Source organism: Desmodus rotundus, chromosome 4 (genome assembly GCF_022682495.2).
Source record: "Desmodus rotundus isolate HL8 chromosome 4, HLdesRot8A.1, whole genome shotgun sequence".
Taxonomy (NCBI): domain Eukaryota; kingdom Metazoa; phylum Chordata; class Mammalia; order Chiroptera; family Phyllostomidae; genus Desmodus; species Desmodus rotundus.
In genome coordinates, this window is record NC_071390.1 from 98,448,897 (window position 1) to 98,468,895 (window position 19,999).

The 19,999-nt window shown below is 35.4% G+C and overlaps 1 protein-coding gene across 1 annotated transcript in view; it reads left to right on the top strand.

Annotated features, from left to right (window-relative positions):
- The window catches only part of GSTCD (glutathione S-transferase C-terminal domain containing), a 138,519-nt gene that overhangs the window by 14,428 nt on the left and 104,092 nt on the right, over positions 1-19,999 (top strand). Inside the window, exons 4-5 of the mRNA XM_024574857.4 lie at positions 3,681-3,932; positions 8,156-8,249. Of these exons, the coding sequence (XP_024430625.2) occupies positions 3,681-3,932; positions 8,156-8,249 (346 nt within the window). The remainder of the gene's footprint in view (positions 1-3,680; positions 3,933-8,155; positions 8,250-19,999) is intronic.

Genomic DNA, 19,999 nt, shown 5'->3' on the forward strand with positions numbered 1-19,999 from the left:
CATTTTCTGCTCTTCGTTGTATAATTTTTGCTATTTTAAGAATAAGTTCTCTCATTTTCTTGTCCTTAAAAACTCCGATATTTATAATGGCTTTGATCTTATGCTCAGGTAGGTTTTTGAAAATATCTTTTTAGGAACAAACTTCATTTTTATTTCACACATTTTTCATTAGCCACTTCCTTAAATGTTATCTTCTTCACTGTAATGCATGTGGTTCCGTGCCTCCTGCGCTGTCTGGATAGTGTAGAGCAGCCTGGCCTGCTGATCGATGGGGTGGGTGGTCTGTCCTGCAGAGTGAAACTCCTCAGCGTCTTTTACGCATGAATTATTGTTACGCAATCACAACTTATTTTCAAAAAGAAGGAAAGATACCATATAGATCTAACAAATAAGAATAAATCACTGCCAAGGAGAGTTAAGGAAAGGTAAGGAAATAAGAACACTTTTTATTTGATTAATTTATCATGGCTTAAGCTCAGTTCCCTTAGCACATAATTTATTTCAAGGCAATTAAAAATTTTGATGAGAATTATAAATGTTTTAGCTCTTAGAGCACCATTTAGACAGTGTTTTTCAAATTTTACTTCCATAATAAATAATATATTTTCCAAGGTGATTGAACATATACATACAAATATACATCTTTATGTTATACTTTACATAAATATATTTACAATATAATCCATGTTACTACATTCTGTGCCCTTTATATTTTCTATTCTATTTCATATGTTTTCATTCCATCTCCCATCCCCTTCCCTTTGACAATCAACAGCCTGTTCTCTGTATCTATGGGTCCGTTTCTGTTTTATTTTGTTTTGTTTACTTATTTATTAGTTTTTATTAGACTCCACATATAGGTGAGATAATATGGTATGTGTCATTCTCTGCCTGACTTCACTTAGTGTAATGCCCTCTAGGTCCATTCATGTTTCTGCAAATGGCAAGATTTCATTCTTTTTAATTGCTGCAAATATTCCATCGTGCCACTTTCTTTATCCATTCCTCTATTCATCTAATGGTGGACACCTAGTTTGCTTTCATATCTTAGCTATTATTAGTAATGCTGAAATGAACATAGGGGTGCACATATCTTTTGAGTTAGTGTTTTTGTTTTCTTCAGATAAATGCCTAGGGAGAAATTGCTGGGTCACATGGCAACTCTACTTTTAATTTGTTGAGGGATCTTTAATCAGCTTTCCATAGTGGCTACACTAATTTACAATTCCACCAACAGTGTACAAGGAACCCTTTTTTTCCACATCCTCACCAGCACTTGTTATTTGTTGATTTATTGATAATAGCCATTCTAACAAGTGGGAAGTTATATTTCACTGTGGCTTTAATTTGCATTTTTCTGACAATTAGTGATATTGAGCATTTCTTTGTATGTCTGTTGGCCATCTATATGTCTTTTTAAGAGAAATGTGTATTTTTTAATTCGTTGTTTGTAAGTTTTTATGTTTTTGTTTTTGTTTTTGGTGTTGTATGAGTTATTTATATATTTTGGATATTGGCCCTGTATCAATATATCATTTGTGAATATCTTCTCCCATTTAGTATGTTATCTTATCATTTTCTCAATAGTTTCCTTCACTGTGCAATATTTTTTTAGTTCAATATAGTGCCATTTGTTTATATTTTCTTTTGTTTCATTTGCCTGAGGAGATATATCTAAAAATATGTTGGTAAGAGTAATGTCAAAGATTTTACTGCCTACATTTTCTTCTAGAAGTTTTATGGTTTCTAACATTTAAGTCTTTAACCCATTTTGAGTTTATTTTTATGTGGTGTAAAAGAATGATCCAGTTTCATTTTGGTTTTTTGCATGCATCTGTCTAGTTTTGCCAACACCACTTACTAAAGAGACTGTCTTTATCCCATTGTATATCCTTGCCTCCTCTGTCCTAGGTTGATTGACCATATAAGTGAATATCTACTTCTGGGGTCTCTATTCTATACCATTCACTTATGTTTCTGTTTTTATGCCAGTACCATACTGTTTTGATTATTGTACCTTTGTAGTATAGCTTATATCAGGGAGCATAATACCTCCCACTTTGTTCTTTCTCAGGATTTGCTTGGCTATTAGGAGTCTTTGGTGGTTCCATGTAAATTTTAAGATCAGGTGCTCTAATTTTGAGAGGACTGTCATTGGTATTTTAATAGAGATAGCATTGAATCTGTATATTATTTTAGGTAGGGATAACATTTTAACAACATTAATCCTTCCAATACATGAGCAAGGTATACCCTTCCATTTATTTTTATCTTGTTTAGTTTCTTTCTTTAATGTTTTCTAGTTTTTAGAGTATAGATGTTCCACCACTTTGGTTAAATTTATTCCTATTTTATACTTTTTGTTGTAATTGTAAATGGGATTATTTTCTTAATTTCTTTTTCCAGTCCTTTATTATTGGTGTAAAAAACCAACCAATTTCTGCACATTGATTCTGTATTCTGCAATTTTACTGAAGTCCCTTATCAGTTGTGATAGTTTTCTGGCAGAGTCTTTAGGGTTTTCTGTAGATAGAATCTTGTCATCTGCGAATACTGAGTGTTTTACTTCTTTTTCCAATTTGGATGCCTTTTATTTTTTCGTCCTGGCTGACTGATGTGGCTAGGACTTCCAATAATATATTGAACAGAAGTAGTGAAGGTGGGCATTGTCTTGTTTCTGATGGGCTATTTCATTTTTTAAACAATCAAAGTGAATTTCACAATGTCCTAATGGCTCATAAAAAGCAGTTGGAAAAATTCATGATTATTCTTTGAAGGTAATAAATGCTTCCTTGATAATTGTTCATTCCCTAAAAAGCTTGTGTTTTTTACAAGGCAGTACTTTAAGTGTTGCAGTGCACAAGGAGTTGAACATACCCTGCCCTTATAGTAAATTACGTGCGCTTACCTAAAGTCCAGTTAAAGTAGAGTAAATATATGTACACACGTGACTTTCTAAAGTTTATTTTCTATGCGTTCTGGCTCTTGCTTTGGTGCTGATATTGCTAGATATATTTGTAAAAATTGTCTGTAACTTGACCTTTTTACTTATCTGTTCACAACCATTAATCATAATTTGTGACATTATAACTGTTTCTATGGAAACAACATTCAGCGCCTCACAAAGAAGCAAGTACATTCTAATTTTTAAGGAAATTAAAGTTTGATGGTGGTGCTAGGGAGAAAGCATCTGAGCAAGAGAAAATAAAAAGATATTAATTTACATCAGGAGTAATGGTTTCAAATTGTTCTAATTTGAATAAGCAAAAGCCTTTATGTGCTATATCATAATGAAAAGAAACAAATTACTGATGAATGCAACTACTTGATGAATCTCAGAAACATAATGCTAAATAGAAAAAAACAGACACATTTTATGATTTCATTTACGTGAAATTCCAGAGACACATTTACACATGGTGAGTGAAACAGTGGTTACCTGCAGCTGATGGAGGGAGCAGAGACTGACTGTGAGTAGTCACAAGGGGACTTTGTCCTGTGACCTAAGTGTTCTAGTTCTAGATTATGGTGGTAGCTGCACAGCTGTATAAATTTACTAAAATTCATTGTCTGAACTGTACAGTGAATATATATAAGTTCTATAGTATGTGAAGTTATTTCAATATAGCTGTCATAAACAAAAAATATATAATAATGTGCTTTGTTCTTTTCCTGCCTAGTTAATTATCTGCAAGAAACTTTCTGAAAAGCTGGTAGAATTTCCACTGCTGGCCGCTTGGTACCGGAGGATTCAGGAAGTGCCAAGAGTAAAAACAGCAGCTTCTCAGTGTGGGATCCACTTTTTCCAATTACCAGAGTTTCTGAGCACCTCAAATGAGCCACATCGAAATTTAAATGAGGCCCCAGGTGCAGAGGAGCAAAATGAACCTTCATTCGTAGGAGGACCGAGACCCACTATGACCAAGTTAATGGTACTTCATTTGTTTTCATTAAAATTTTCTTTGAAAAATTCCATGTGATAATGTTACCCTAACTTGTAATCATTTGTTTTATTGACATTATTTGTTGTAAATTTTATTTGTAGCTATCTTATATCATTTTTGACCAAGTAGTATTTCTACTAACCCTTTGCATTTAAGTGAGATATAGTAAACTAAAGATTTTTAATGTTATGTGTCTTTGCAGTCAAGTAAGTCAGAATATATATTTCCAAACAGTATTTTTTGTTTGTTTGTTTTTAATATTCAAGACACCAGGGTCATATCACACCTGGTCGAGTTTATTGTTTTACCTGATGGTTTTCTGTTGCAAGGATTTGGTTTCAAGTTGTTTTTTTTTTTTTAATTTTGAGATGATGATTTAAATAAAGAAATATGAAGATGAATATCTCAATTTAATTTCTAAGATTTTTTCTAAATTTAATATTTTTTAATTCTTTGAATTTTATTTTTATTTTATTCTTTGACTATAAAACTTATAGTTTTCTCTCTCTGCAGCACAATTTATTTCTAATAGTGCTAATTGTAAAAGTTTTCACCGATAGGCTTTCTTTGTCATTCTAGACACTACAAAAATGTTTTGCTTTTAACTAGACTATTTGAAGATTTATTTGAATAGAGAATTCATGAAGTAATTTGAGCTATTCATCTGAGTTGTATTGGAAAAATTATTCATTACATTTTCCTACTTGGGTTAGGAATTATTTGAGTTCTATAATTAACAGAAAATTTGTGGATTTAGAAAAGCATAAGGTGATTTTAGTAATGACACCAGTTGCTTATGTCTTCAGCTAAGCTGGGTTAGCCTAGTGGTGAAACAATGAAAGAGCATTACAGTATATAGTTCATTTCAGAAGCTACCAAGGCATGTCTCAAGTTTGATGCGCCTTGATCAGGTGGTTACACTGGCCACCTCTGGAGTGTTCTTAAATCAGTAATCATCAGGAGAGTAATCTGCTTTGTATTAAAATACTATTTTTAAAAATTTTAACAAACCAAAAATGTGTGCTTTTAACTTATACTCAGGCAGAGTCTTGAAAGAAAGATTAGTAATTCAGACTATCCTCTCTATGCTTTTCCAGCAATAAAATGATAATAGGAAAGACTTTTGCATTTGATACACTGTATTAAAGTATTTAAAACAAAGGAAGATAACTTACATTTAAATTCAGAAAAGGTTAGTAGTCTATTGTAAAAATAAGTCATTTTATAATGATATTAAAACACAAAGGAATATAGAGTTTTTAACTTACAGATGATTTGTTAGTTCAGGTCCTCCAAGAAGAGTTAGAGTCCAAGATAAGGTTAGATGTGCAAGGGGCCTGCTGAAGAAAACACCTGTGAGGGGGCCTGGGGAGCCTTCAGTCATGATGTAAGGTTGACCCCAGTGCAGGAGTGGGAAAGGAAGGAAGGTTGGGTCTGCAAATCCTTAGATTTAAGTGTAGTTCTAAGAAAGTTTTCGCAAGTAGATGGAGAACCACTGAGCCTGACTCATGTGTCAGAGAGTTTCAAATTTCTAATGAATGGGTCTGCCTTAGTATCTCTGCCACTCTCTGTCATTGACTTGGGAGCTGCCCGTGCAAAGACAACACTAAGGACCAGGTGACTTGGATGCCAGTCTCAGCTTTGCAGCTACATTGTGGCCCTCGATAGTCATTAAACCGAGTAATATCAGTTTCTGCATTTGTAAATGATGAAAGTATAGTAGTCATTCTGTATGATTCATTTTTACTTTAAATCTTGTGTTGTATAAAAACTGGGACATTACATTTATAATTTGAAAAAAAAGAATGCTCAAATATGAAAAAAAAGAAATGCTCAAATAAGTTAAAATTTTTATTTTATTAAACTCAAATTTGATTGTTCATATAATACAGATACAATAGAACTCTTTTTTTTTCAACAGGGCATTGTTTTTGCTACTTACTAGTGGATTTCTCTCTTGATATATTTTTGAAAGGCCGTAAATATATTAAACTAATATATTATCAGAATATTGATTTTAATTACACAGTAACTTTTCATTGCTGTATAGTCACAGTACTTGTGCTAATTGCATGCAGACACATTAAATGAGTGCTAGCGGAAGTATAAACCAATAAAGTATTTCTTAGGGACATTCACATCTCATCTTCTTTTCCCTTCTTTATTTTTTGGCACAGTCCTATCTCCACAATTTTCCTTATTTTCCAGAAATTCTACATTTATTTAATCAGTCAGTCCAAAAAATGTATATGTGTCTACTAAATGCCATGCACTGGTCCAAATATTGGATATATGAAGAAAAAAATTGTACTGTTTTCTTGGTGCTTCCATTCTGGTGGAGGAAGTAAGTTAAAAACACATTAGGTAATGATGAGTGCTATAAAAAAATTAATGTAGGGTAAGAGAGCGGAGGTGACTGGGAAGGAGTCCTTTTTAGGTAGGATGGTCAGGGGACTTGTCTGGTTAGGTAAAGACGTTGAGCGAATTACCTGAATGAATGGAAGGTTTTTGGAGAAAGTGTTCTCGGCAGAGGATTCTACCAGTAAAGAGACCCTGGAAAAAAATCTGTGGAGGCCAAGTAGAGCAGTAGTTGCCTAGGGCAGGGAGCTGAGGGGTATGGGGAGGAGGATGGAGTGTGTCTGCTAGTCGTTATGGGGCTTCTTTTTGAGGTGATGAAAATGTTCTCAAAATAGACGGCGATGATGGTTGCCCAACTGTGAATATTCCAACAACCATTGAATTGTGTCCTTTAAAGGGGCAAATTGTATAATATAAATTGTGTGTCAATATACTTGTATTCTTAAAAGACCCTGAAATAGGAATGAGTTTGGTGAAATGAAGAATAACAAGACGTTCAGTATGGCTGGACTGAAGTAAGGAAGACGGGAGAGAGGTAAATGGTGTCAGAGACATAATGTGTATGTCTTTCCAGAGGCAAGTGGGTGCTCTGGACCTCTAGACCTGCATCGCTATAGCTCTGCCCCAACAAAAATAATCTTTATACTATTACCTTTGGGACAGGAGTTCAGCTAGTTTTCATAAAGGAAAACAATCTCATGAACTAACATATGAACAGGTTAATGATAGAATTCTCAGGGGTTTTTCTCTTGAATAAGATATTACCAAAGATTTTTAAAAAGTACCCTTTGTGACAGCATGGATGGACCCGGAGAACATTATGCCAAGTGAAATAAGCCAGTCAGAGAAAGACAAACACCATATGATTTAACTTATACTTGGAATCTAATGAAAAAACGGAACTAACAAGGAAAATGGGGTCATACTCATAGATGGAGAGCAGGATGCCAGCTGGGGCGAGCCGTGGGGTGGAGGTTATGGGGTGGAGGCACTGAGCAAAAAGCAAAAGGACTCATGGACATGGACAACAGTGTGGCGATTGCTGGGAGAGGGAGAATACAATAAAGATTAAATTAAAAGAATAAAGTATTGCTTCATAAGCAAAAAACCAAAACAAAACCATGGACCATGGATATTTGTTCTGTGGGCTGCGGGCCCAGTATTTGATTGGCAGGAGTCTAGGAATCATGCATGTGCCATACCACCTGACTGTTGATCAAATAAGGAAATGTACCACTTAACATGGGAAAGAAGCCTGAGAATTTTTTGATACATTGAAAAGTGGTCATCATCTTGAAAATATTGACAACTGTTTGGTTAAACCAGAGGAATCTCTTTCTAGAGACATTGCTGGCACTCATAAGAGATTGGTATGGATGATTTATTGGGGGTGTACGTTGAACAGGGGCTCTTCGATCTTGTAAAATACAGCTCCTAGGTCATGGCAGTGTTCATATATGTAAACACAGATACTAATGGGTATATCAGAGTCAGTTTTAAATCATCTCTTTGTGGATTGTGTTTTATCCAATTTTATCCTCAGGTGGCTTTTCTCTTTGACACCCAATATATTTCTAGATAGCTCTTTACTTCTATGTATTTTCAGGTAATAATTTTTAAACACTGTATTATTACTTTTTCTTACCTCAGTATTAAAAATAACAGGAAAATAACTGCTGTCAAAAAGTCTCAATGTGTTATATTTATTATGTAACCAAATATTTTGAGGAAACCTGATGATCATTCATATTTATGATCTTACTTGCTAGTATAAAAAATAGAAATTAGGCCTTGTAGGATATAATAGAATTTTATTAATTCCTCAGTTTGTAAAGGGCCTATTTCCTTCCTAGGAGAAAGGCATTGAAGTGGTGTTTTCGCCGCACCCTTGCCCCACCTGGACCCTTGATTGGAACAGTCTTCCTGCAGCAGTGAGCCCAAAGGAAGGTGAGTTTCTTTCTGTCTTTCTTTTTCCGCCTTTAAATTTCACTCTTACATGGATAGTCACTTCAGATACATCTCCTAATTTTCTAATTCCCTTTTTTTGTTATATCTAAAGTTCTGATGATCCTATCCAGTAAGTTTTCATTTTATTTTTATTATAAAAATTTCTCATGTACACATCACTCAGATTTCATATTCTCACATGTATCTAACATTCGTTTCATTTATTCCTTTTTTACTTTGCTGAAGTATGTTGAAGCAAAACCCAGAGAACATGTTACACTATGTAGTATACACAGCTAAAAAATAAATTTACATGTAAAATAATCACCATGTAATTATCACACATAAAAATTAACAAAAATTCCTTGATCATCTAATAACTACTCCATAATTTTTTCCCTAATTATTTAAAATGTTTGAAAAAATATATAATTATAGGCAGGTTTTTAGTTAAATATATTTTTCATTGCTAGAAATTATATTTGTTTGTTTTTGATAATGTTTCCCTTGCTCATGTATTAGTTCTTTTTATAATATTTTGAACAGTGATTTTATAGTACGTATGAGGGGGAACCCCTAAAAACTGGAATTTATTTATAAAAAATTGTGTATTCTTATATGTTTAAACTCAGTCACCTTCAAAGTACTCTCCATTTGATGCAATACACCTATCCAGACTTTCTCTCACTGCTCAAAACAGTTTTCCGACTTGTTGATTTTGATACTGTTCAGAGATCCTGCCATTTTTTATTTCACCTCTTCCACATCGGCAAAATGTTTTCTTTTAGGAATTTTTTCATCCAGGGAAACAACAAAAAAGGTCATTCGCAGTGAGATTGGGTGAATAGGGAGGGTGGGGTATGGGGTCATGCTGTTTTTGATCAAAAACTGTTAAACACTCAGTGTGGTGTGGACAGGTACCCTCCTAAATTGCCCATCATGAAACAGGCAAAGGCATTGAAATAGTCTTCCAAAAAATATTCACTGAAGCTGAACACACCCTCTCACAACACCAGCTGGCGCACTGATACAGACGGGCTCCTAGAACACTCTCCTAGCGGAGGAATCCTGTACTATAATGTAAGGGGCCTGCCCTCCAGAAGATAGTTCCAGTTTTTGGGGTCCCCTCTCATATTTGTTATTTCTAACAGCCAAAGTAAAATCTAGTTCTGCTCTTTGTTATTTCTGTGTACTTTACTCCTGGTATCTTATTTTCCTGTTAGTTTGGTAATTTAAAATTGTGAATTTGTTCTAGGTTACCTAAATCTGTTGGAATCTTATTGGTTTTTGTGGGATTAGGAGAGGGGGGAGGGGGATAACGGGGAGGGGAGAAGGAGAAGGTTGTCAAGGAACAAGTATGAAGGACACATGGGCAAAGCCAAAGGTGGGTAGGATTGAGGGTGGGAAGTAGGGGTGGGTGGGGTGGGGGAGGGGGTGGGGAGAAAGTGGAGACACCTGTGCTTGACCAATGATAAATGAAATGAAATGAAATGAAATATACAAAAAACCCCCCAAACAAATATATAGATGATGAATAAGCACACAAAATGATGTTTGGGGATGAAGGAACTATTCTATACCCTGACTGTAGTGGTATTTATGTGAACCTATACATGTGTGAAAACTCATAGAACTATACATCAACAAAAAGGCCAAAAAAACATGATAATTTGAAAAATAAAATAAAAATAACATCATAATAAGTGTAAAAAAAAGAGCAAATTCTCAGAAAGGATTTATATTTACTTTGCTGGGGATCTCAAAGTATTAGAATTTAAGACCATTCGGCATTAATTTTTCAGCTTGAAATTCCTTCAGCCTTTTCTATCAGGACCTGAGGTGTGGAGGTGACTGTGAAAGTCACAATCTGCCCTCTGGTACTTTCTCTTAGGAGCACCTGCATCGTGGCAAGTCATTTTTAGCTCCTGCCTCATTCAGATATTGCAAAGACTGATTCCTGCTGAATTCATTGAATTTCATCAAGATTGTAAAAAAGCATTCTCTTTACTAACAGAAGCTGTGTTACTACTCGTTATGGAGCCTAGCGTATTTCCCAAGCTTGTCTAATTTTCTATCCTCTGCTCTTACCCATTTTTCTGTCTACATCTTACTATCATTTCCCGAAAATTCCACCCTTTTCCTTATACAACCTATACTTACTATCTCCATATGTTCACTTTTGTTTTTCCTCCCTCCAGCTTTGAATATTCTCCTTTCTCCTTTCCATCCTTTTGAAACTGTGCTCATCTCTTAAGGATCACTCAGACACTGCTTCCTTCACTGAGCCTTCTTCATGGGCTAGGAAGTCTGCCTGCCTGGGTTTAAAACCTGGACTACCAACTAGCTGCATTCTCAACCTCTCTATACCTCCATTGCCTCATCAGTAGAATGGGGATAATACTGCCTTTCTTATGAGTTTGTTGATATAGTCAGTGAATTAATACAGGGTGGGATAAAAGTAGGTTTACAGTTGTGACTTCATGAGACAGAATTTTTATTGTATTATTATTTATGAATTATTGTATTATTTTTCATATGAACAACTATAAGCCTACTTTTCCCCCACCCTGTATATAAAGCACTTAATACAGTGCCTAGTTAATAGTAAATGTTAAATAATACTAATATAGTAGTCAGTTTATTACTCCCTTTCAACATTCCCTTAGCACTCTCTTACACTTCATTTCTGGTGCTTATAGTGTGCTTCTCTTACACTGTGATTACTTATATGCATGTTTCCCTTCCCAAGTAGACTGTGAACTCTTTGAACACAGGATTTCTCTATATAAGTGCTTAATACATTTTTATTAAATTGATTTGAGACTATAGATCTTTTTTAATCTTCCCAAGTTTGTTTTAAACAAATAACTTTTAAAATTCCTTGTCTCATATAGATTAAACAGGCTAAAATAATTTAGATTACTATATATCTGTCTGTTATTTATATATATTGAACAACATGAGTTTATACCATAGGGTAAGTGGAGGCAGTCTGGCTTCCTCACCCAGGTGTCTGGGCAGCTAAGGGAAGCGGTATTCCCATAGCCTTGGAGGGGCCTGATAACCAGTGTTCTCACAGCTTTGAGACTGGGTCCGATAGACTGTTCCCATAACATGAAGTGAGCTCGCATGTGCAGAATTATGTTATGTAATGTTCTGGCAGTTTTCCAGCTTTGTTCCCTTCCAGTACTTAAACAGGTAGGGACTCCCTGCTGGGGGCGATGATGAGAGACACAAGAGGGGACAGGGGCCACGATGGGTGCCACGCTGGGGAGCGAGGGTCATGCATGTGACATGCAAGAAGACATGCAGCTTGTAGCGTGCGTGGCTCGCCCACCCATGAATAAAGGCGCGCCTGACAACCCAACAGCCCCGTGAATATTATTCTGTCTGCGTGAGTACCGTGGACCTGCCCAGCCTTGAAGGGTCACAATACAATACTTATACCTGTAATTCTATTCCAACACCATAAGATTCTTCCTAGTTTTTTAAATTCAATATCTGTGTTTACCTTTTTCAACAGAAAACATCATAGCTCCCAACACCACTATGTATTTTCTTATTTGTTGAGTTCTACAATATATGAACAATAATTTCAAAATGCTATATTCTGAATCACTGTATTTTCTCTATGAAAAAACACAACTGCTAAGTTGAAAGCCAGATTGTTTGCAGCGACTTTCCTGTTTGAAGTGAGAGTATCTAGTCACAGTTCTTATGTAGCCAGCTGTGATTCAATGGTCCTGTGTAAGAGAAATGCTAAGAAGCGAGGCACAAAGGGTGTATGTTAATATTAATCATGTCCACTGATAGAAAATCTTCAACCATCTCCTACTGCACTGAGAAGATCCAGGCAATTGTATACTCTACTATTTGTCCTCACTCCAATTAGTGATTCCCTACTCCAATTAGCTAGGGTAGATAAAGTGTGAGCCTGAGGGTTCCCTTTTGTTAAGTTCACAGGCAACTCTGTTTTCGCCCTGTGACTGTTTGCCTTCTGAGTATGACGGTGGGAATGGATCTAGTCTTTTGCCTTAAGATCTAGAATAGAGCCACTCATTTACACAGTATTTCCCTATGGTCCTCTCTTTTCTCCAGTAGTTTGTAGGTGGCTGATTCTCATATTAGGAGTTGCTCCTAGCCCAGAATAATCCTGTCAGTCACATAAGAGGGGGCAGAGTCCGAAGATGACCTTATAGAAAATAAGGAGACAATAAGAGGCTTAGTTGTTGTTATAGTTGTAATCTGTTTTATGCTTATATTCAAAGTTCCACTGTTTTAGAAATGTGGCCTGATTAGGTATATCCAAGCCCTTGGTTTTGCTTCTGAGCTACGTGGCAGCCTCATCTCCTAGGGAGACTGATTTTGAGGCAGTGCATAAAAACCTGAACCACCACTGCCTGTTTGCCCTCGCCCTCTGCTACCCAGCATAGAGCATACACTTATTAGCTGACATAAAAAGAAACATATTTACTGGCACAGTTTTCCTAGAAGGAGATTGTGAGATCTCTCCTTTCTAGAGGGCTTTAAACCCAGTAGATTTTATTTGCTTGTGGTAGACATGTATGAGTAATTAGAATTAGAATTACAAACTGGCATGTCCTGATACCTTTTATATAAATCATTGATTGAATTTATGGTTCTAAGGAAATACATACTTTTTCAATTCTAGTGGCATATTACACTCTCTTAGTATCAAGATATTTTATTTTTATCAAGTTTTAAACATTTAAAAATTTATCCTGGTAAGGATCATTTGTGTAGATAATCCGGTCTTTCTTTATTTGTCTTCTATATAATATTGGGGGTTGAAAAGAATGAATTGATCCTTAACATTGGGCAAATATAGAAAACAAGGTAGTGATAGATGATATTAAACTTGGCCTCATGCAAAGTCTGTGCCCTCACCCCACCCACCTGTTGTGTGCTCTGTAAGCCAACAGGATCGCCTTCGTTCCTTCTCCCAGTGGAAGGGGTTTGGGTAAGCAAGGGAAGAATGTGGTCAAGGTCTTTGGAGAGAGCTGGATGTAAGGTGGGCAGTGGAAGGACTAACCCGAGTCCATTCCCCAACAGTGATTTATTTCTTAACAATCTTGTTACCGGCCCTCAGGACATGGAAAATAGCATTATTTGTTGCTATTTGTTCCATAAGGCTAGGGATGCTAAAAGTTCACCACAAGAATTGTCTCACCCACAATATAAGTAGTGCCCTCCTTTGGGGAATCTAAAACACAAAAGCTTGTTTTAGGACCCAGGCAGGGTGCAAGGATGCTTCATTGTCCTAAACCATTGCTTTACACACTAGGACATCCATGAGAATCATTTGGAAGCCTTGGTAAAACAGATTGCTGGGCCCAAACCCGGAGTTTCTCATGTAGTCTGAGATGGGGCCCTGGCAAATTCCAGCTAATCTGCTGCTGCTGCTTTGGGGATCAAACAGTGTAACTGACGTAGTGCATGCTTTGGCTGTTTCAATTTCAGACTTTTGCCACAAAAATAAGATCAACAACAAGATTAAAGTTCTCTAAAATTTTTCTCTATAACCTAAATTTTTTTTTTGGCTTTTAGCATGAAGTACATCAAATATTAGAATTTGTGCATGCCTTTGAACCATTTGGTAACAATGAAAACTTCTACTTCAAGCTAAGTGTGCTAGCAAACATGAATCAAAGTAGAAATATCTTGATAATGTAAATAAAAATAAAAATAATTTTTTCTGAAATACAAGTCTCAGATTCTTATTTTTTCTAGTTTACCACACTAGAGAAGACTCAAAAATTACATATTTGTCTTCTTACTTTTAGAAAGTTGTCCCGTGGTGAGAAATGTAAGAATATAATCTCCCCAGCATTATTTTATTTGTACTGAATAACTTTATATTATAAACTGTTATATTTTGAACATTTTGGCAAAATACTAAAAGCACACAAAGAGAATGAGATCAAAAGTTTCTCTATTCTTCACTTTTCTGGGGGAAAAAATTTAAACATAAATGTTTTTCATTTCTCTAAGTTATACTTAGCTGTGGAATCCAAAACCTGACCATATTTGACTCGAAACTCTACACACTTATAACTATTTTCCTTTTTTACAAGGGTGAGTTTTTCACAAGCATTTTGGTACTTTACCAAAAAGTAACAGAATCTTTTATTTAAATTGCATTTTAATCTGAAGCTAAAAGCCTCTAGAAGACAGTATATATGTAGACAGAATTTATATTAAATGGTTTAAACGATAAGAAGATTACAAAGCACATGTTTGTTATAGGCTTAGTGGGACGCACGATTCAGTGCCCCCACACACACGCAGATAGAAGATGGATGGATAGATAGATGATAGAAGGGTAACATGTGTATTACATCATTGTATTATGTATATGAATGATACAGAGCAGACCACACGTTAAATTCATCTCCTAGTAGGAAGTTAGAGAAGTCAGTGAGACTGACGCAGAAGGAATTGAAACCGGGAGAGAGGTGGGTAAAATTTTAATAGGAAAATTCTTCTAATTACTGTAGCGTTAGACATTCCTTATATAAAAATGTTGGTCTTTTATATAATACAAATTAGTTATACTTGGAAATCAAGAGAGTACTGGTGGTAAGGATATTTTTATACAAGTTTTAGGGAGTAATCGTTGGGTGAATTTTTTCATTAAAGAAAATAATGTACTATGTTGTGATCTTTATTGAAGAGGAAGGTATCATAAACAGGTAGGCAACGAGTAAAAGGTATTTTTATTTTCCTCTTTTTATTTACTAAGGTTATTGGGATGATGTTAGTAACACTACATAAGTTTCGAGTGTACAGTTCTATAATACATCGTCTGTACGTTGCATTGTTTGCTCACCACCCACAGTTCAGTCTCTCTCCATCACCATAAATTTGACCCCCTTTACCCTCTTTATCCTCTCCCCAACCAAGCTTCCCCTCTGGTAACCACCCATACGTTGTATGTGTCTATGAGTTTACTTGTTTGGCTTCTTTATGCCTTTGTTGGTTTCTGTTTTATATCCCACATATGAGTGAAATCATGGGGTTCTTCTCCTTTCTCTCTGACTTATTTCACTTAGCCTGATATTCTCAAGATCCATCCATGTTGTTGCAAATGGCAATATCTTATCCTTTCTTGTGGTTAAGTGGTATTCCACTGTATAAACGCACCACATCTTCTTTATCTAAAAATCTATCAAAGGACATCTAGGTTGTTTCCTTGTCTTTTGTCACCGTGTGTACTGCTGCAATGAACGTTGGGTGTGCATGTGTCTTTATGAGTAAATATTTTTAAATTTGGGGGTATATGCCCAGGAGAGGGATTTCTGGGTCATATGGTAGTTCTATTCTTAATTGTTTGAGGAATCTCCACACTGTTTTCCAAGGCTGTTTGAATTTACATTCTTACCAGCAGTGTATGAGAATTACGTTTTCTCCACAACTTCTCTAACAGTTGTTACTTCTTATCTTGTTGATAATAGACATTCTAACCGGTGTGAGGTGGTATTTCATTTTGGTTTTGATTTGCATTTTCCTATAGTGAACTTGAGCATTATTTCACCTATCTGTTGGCCATTTGTATATCTTCTTGGGAAAAGTGTTCATTTGGTCCTCTGCCCATTTTTTAGTATTGTTTTTGTTGTTGATCAGATGTATCAGTTCTTTATATACTTTGGATATTAGCTCCTTCTTTGAGGTATTGTATGCAAATATCTTCTCTCATTTGGTTGGTTGCCTTTTTTGTGGACAGTTTCTTTTTAGTTTGTATTTTTATTTTTCCGATGGACATGGCAGCTGCTACTGTAATTCAAACTGTACAGAAATAACACACCTTGTGTTGTTGAGGCAAAAACTGGTGAAAACTGAGCAAGGTCTGTTGACAGCATATTGTACTAACAATAGTTGTCTGGTTTTCATATTGTACTACAGTTATATAAAATGTCATCATCAGGGAAGCTAGGTGAGGGTTTCAGGGGACTCTGTACTATTTTTGCAACTTTCTGTGAGTTTATAATTATTGTGAAATAAAAAGTTTAAAAATTCAGTTTAAATAGAATTTTGTAAAAGATCGAGAAAATAAAGAATATTGAAAATTTTCTCAGCTCTTTTCAAAAATATTTATCAGAAAACTGGAGATCATTTACAAATCAAATGATAGTTTGATCCAAGGTAAGAACTACAAGGATATCTTAACGTATTTCCTTTGTAAAGAAGAGCAATGCAATGCTAATATACACAAATAAACGTTTACTTTCACTTTTAATAGTCCATTTCAATGGTTGCTATTCTCAAACACCCAGAGAAATTAAGAAAGTCAAATTGACATAACATGACTTAAGTTCCTTTATATCAACATTGTTTCAAAATAGTGATTAGTATAGTCTAAGAATAGCTGTTAATCTTGGCTGACAGTTTGCTCTGGGGTCCTGCTCTGCAGCAGAAAACTTCAAGATTCCTTGAGAATGTCTCGGTGTTATATATAGTGGTGGGCAAAGGTAGGTTTACAGTTCTGAGTTCCCAAAACAGAATTTACTGTATTTTTATGTATTCATTATTGTATTATTTTCCATACGAACAACTGTAAACCTACTTCGTGCACCCTCTGTGTTGTGATGATGTGGATGTTGTATTCGTGAGAAGTAGAAAAGGTTCTTTCATACTGAAAGCTCAGCAGTGTCCAACTTCAATTATATATTTGCATGTCAGAGTACTGGAAAGTGGAACTGAGTGTTTTGCTCTTTCAAAATGGTTGAGTGGATGAGTTTATTTTGAACTTTACGTCGGCTCAGGTGTGGAAATGACACAGTTGTATAACACTGTACTGTTAACTAAATCATCTGAAACCCACTTTGCTGTAGAAAAGACCTGAAACAGGTAACAAAATTAAATTCAAATTTAATTACTTCAAAGCCCTCAGGACCAAAGTAAGTGCAGGACCCGTATCTGCCATAGAGGCAGCAGTTCTTTGCTATGGGGAGCATTGGTAGAATGGTCTCCCAGCCTTAGCACCTTAAACCCACGTAGCACTGGGCTTACTGGGTTTCTTTTTTTTTTTTTTCCTTCTGTTTTTAAGCCATGGAATCAGATTGTCTTCTTAGAAAAATACAATGCCTTTACATTTTTTAAAAGTATGCTTAATGGCATGTGATTAAAGAAAAACAGCTACAAGTCTGTTTTTCTTTTCTTTCTTGGAGTCAGATTTGTTGCAGTGCTGCCCAGCACTGTGCTGTGCTGTGCTCTGCTCTCTAGGGTTAGACTTCAGGGACCGTGTTTATAGACCAGGTTTCTAAGCACTTTGCAAGCAGGGCTCTTGATGACTGATTACCAAGAAAGGTTTTAATGGCTGGTTTATCTAGCATGTATTATGTAGAATCTTCTAAGAGTATTGCTTTTTAAAACAAAATAAAAGTTTTTGACATGAGAAGTATCCATGTGATGATATGTATTTATGTGAAGTTTATTTCAATTAGGTCATATATAGGGTATAATAATTATCTGGAAAGTTTCTGCCTGTATACAAATTAAAAATTGAGAATTTATTGAACAATCAAGGATATTTGGGCCTATTCCTAAATCTGCTCAATCATTTATTATGTCACCAGGCACGTTTGAAGTTACCATGGTTTAGTTTTAAGAATACTGTGAATTTACAATTAAGAAACCTGAATCATTCATTCAAGACTGAATATTGTTAAGTATTAGTATGTCTCAGAGAATGAATTTCAACCTGCTTCAAAAGGTTGAAATAGGATTTATGTAACAAAACACTTATTTCTGAAAATCAGCACTGGGCAAGGGTTCTAATTTCTTCAATTTGTGTTAAATTGTAGTTGGGGTGGGACCATTTTAACTCAGCAAGACCTTTCTGACGAACAGATCCGGAGCATCATTCCAGTAGCGCTCTGGGTCTGTAGCACCCACATTCTCCTAGGACTGGAGATTTGTGCCCCGTTTAAGATAAGACTTTCCCTAAGAATTTCTTTCACTTTTTTTTCTTTATTAGTTTTTCCAACGATTCCAGTGATCACAGGTACCGGATATCACAATAACAGGGTTTGATGTTTTAGAACAAGTTTGCCGCGGATGAAAATTCAGAGATTTTACATTAATTATTAATGGTTGAATTTTCAACAAGTACCCATTTTAAGTGGAACAAACCTTACTGTTTGTGTCATACAGAAGCAGGGAGGAATGGGAAAGAACCTTTTCTCTAAAACAAGGATATCTGCAGTAAAGTATTTCGTTCTAGCCTTTAAAATCATTTCTACTGAAGACCAATGGACAAACAACCCAAAACGTTTGCAGCTGTTTGCAGAGTTACATGGAAACCATATATAACTGCTCCGAAAGCCCTGAAAGATGACTTCTGTTTATACTTAATGCAATACCAGCCCTGTATTAATCCCATTTTGTACATTTGCAAAGAGGTGCTTCCTCATATAATTTAGCTCCTGGATTGCCGTTCCATGCTACCTTCAATATTTCACACTAAGTAATTTAGTCTTTAAACTATAACTTTTTAAAAAAAAATTAATTAATTTTTTATTTATTGACTTTAGAAAGGGTGAGAGAAAGACAGAGAGAGAGAGAGAGCAGGAGAGAGAAACATCAATTTGTTGTCCCACTTATCCATGCATTCATTGGTTGCTTCTTGAGTGTGCCCTGACCGGGATCACACCTGCAACCTTGGCATGTCAGGGTGATGCTCTAACCAATGAGCAACTGAGCTACTGTGCCAGGGCTAAGCTTAACAACTCTCGAAATTGCTAAACTTTCTGGAATTATTTTTTTAATTAAAATGTTCATAATCACATGTAGGAGACAGAGGGAAAACTAATGATGTGGATCCTTATTTTTCTGCTAATGAAAACTAATTAGTATTCATCCAATTTAAATTGGCATTCTCCCTGCTATTCAGGACATTTATGATTAAAATAAACCTGACTACACAATGAACTGTGTTACTCAGTACTTTGAACCAGCTTCTCTCAGCACCCAAGCCCAGTCATTATTTTTATTTAATTAGGCCTACCGCACATTGGAGAGCCACCTGAAGCAAGGAAATTTCCCTAATAGCTGTGCAATTACAATAGCTCGCAGGTTCTGCAACAATACAGTTGTTCATGATTGAATAGCCTTAAGAATAAAAAAAAAATATCCTTAACCATGGGACAAAAGTGTAGTCAGAAATAGAAAACTGTCATTAGTTAAATTGCATAAGTATACAATATTAGTAATCAGTAGCATAATTTTTCTAAATGTGAATTTTAATAATTTGCGTGAAATTATTCAATTAGTTTTTGTGTTGAATCAAGTGATTATATTAGTAAGTTGACTGTATTCTATACACATAAGTGCAAACTTATGTGCTTCCTAGGAAAAAAATACCTCAAAATTTTGCATATGATTACATAGTAAATATTTTATAAAACTAAGGAAAGTTCAATTCCCAGGACAACTCTTTATCTTAAAAACAAATCTGTCATATGATGTTTTACTCTGCTTGGCTATTGCAGTGAAAAATGGAAGTGTTCTCGTGGCAGCTTGCACACCCAAAAACCAGACGTCAAACACTGTGGGGTTCGGGGGAGGTGGAGATTAGATAGAGCCCCCCCCCTCTTTTTTTGAGAACTGTATTGATTATATAGTTTTATGCCTTTGGGGACTTTGTCACACTTAATTTTTTTTTTTTCAGAAAAAGTAGGAAAGGAGAGAAAATCTGCCAAGGCAGCATTGGAGAAACTTACTTAGATAAT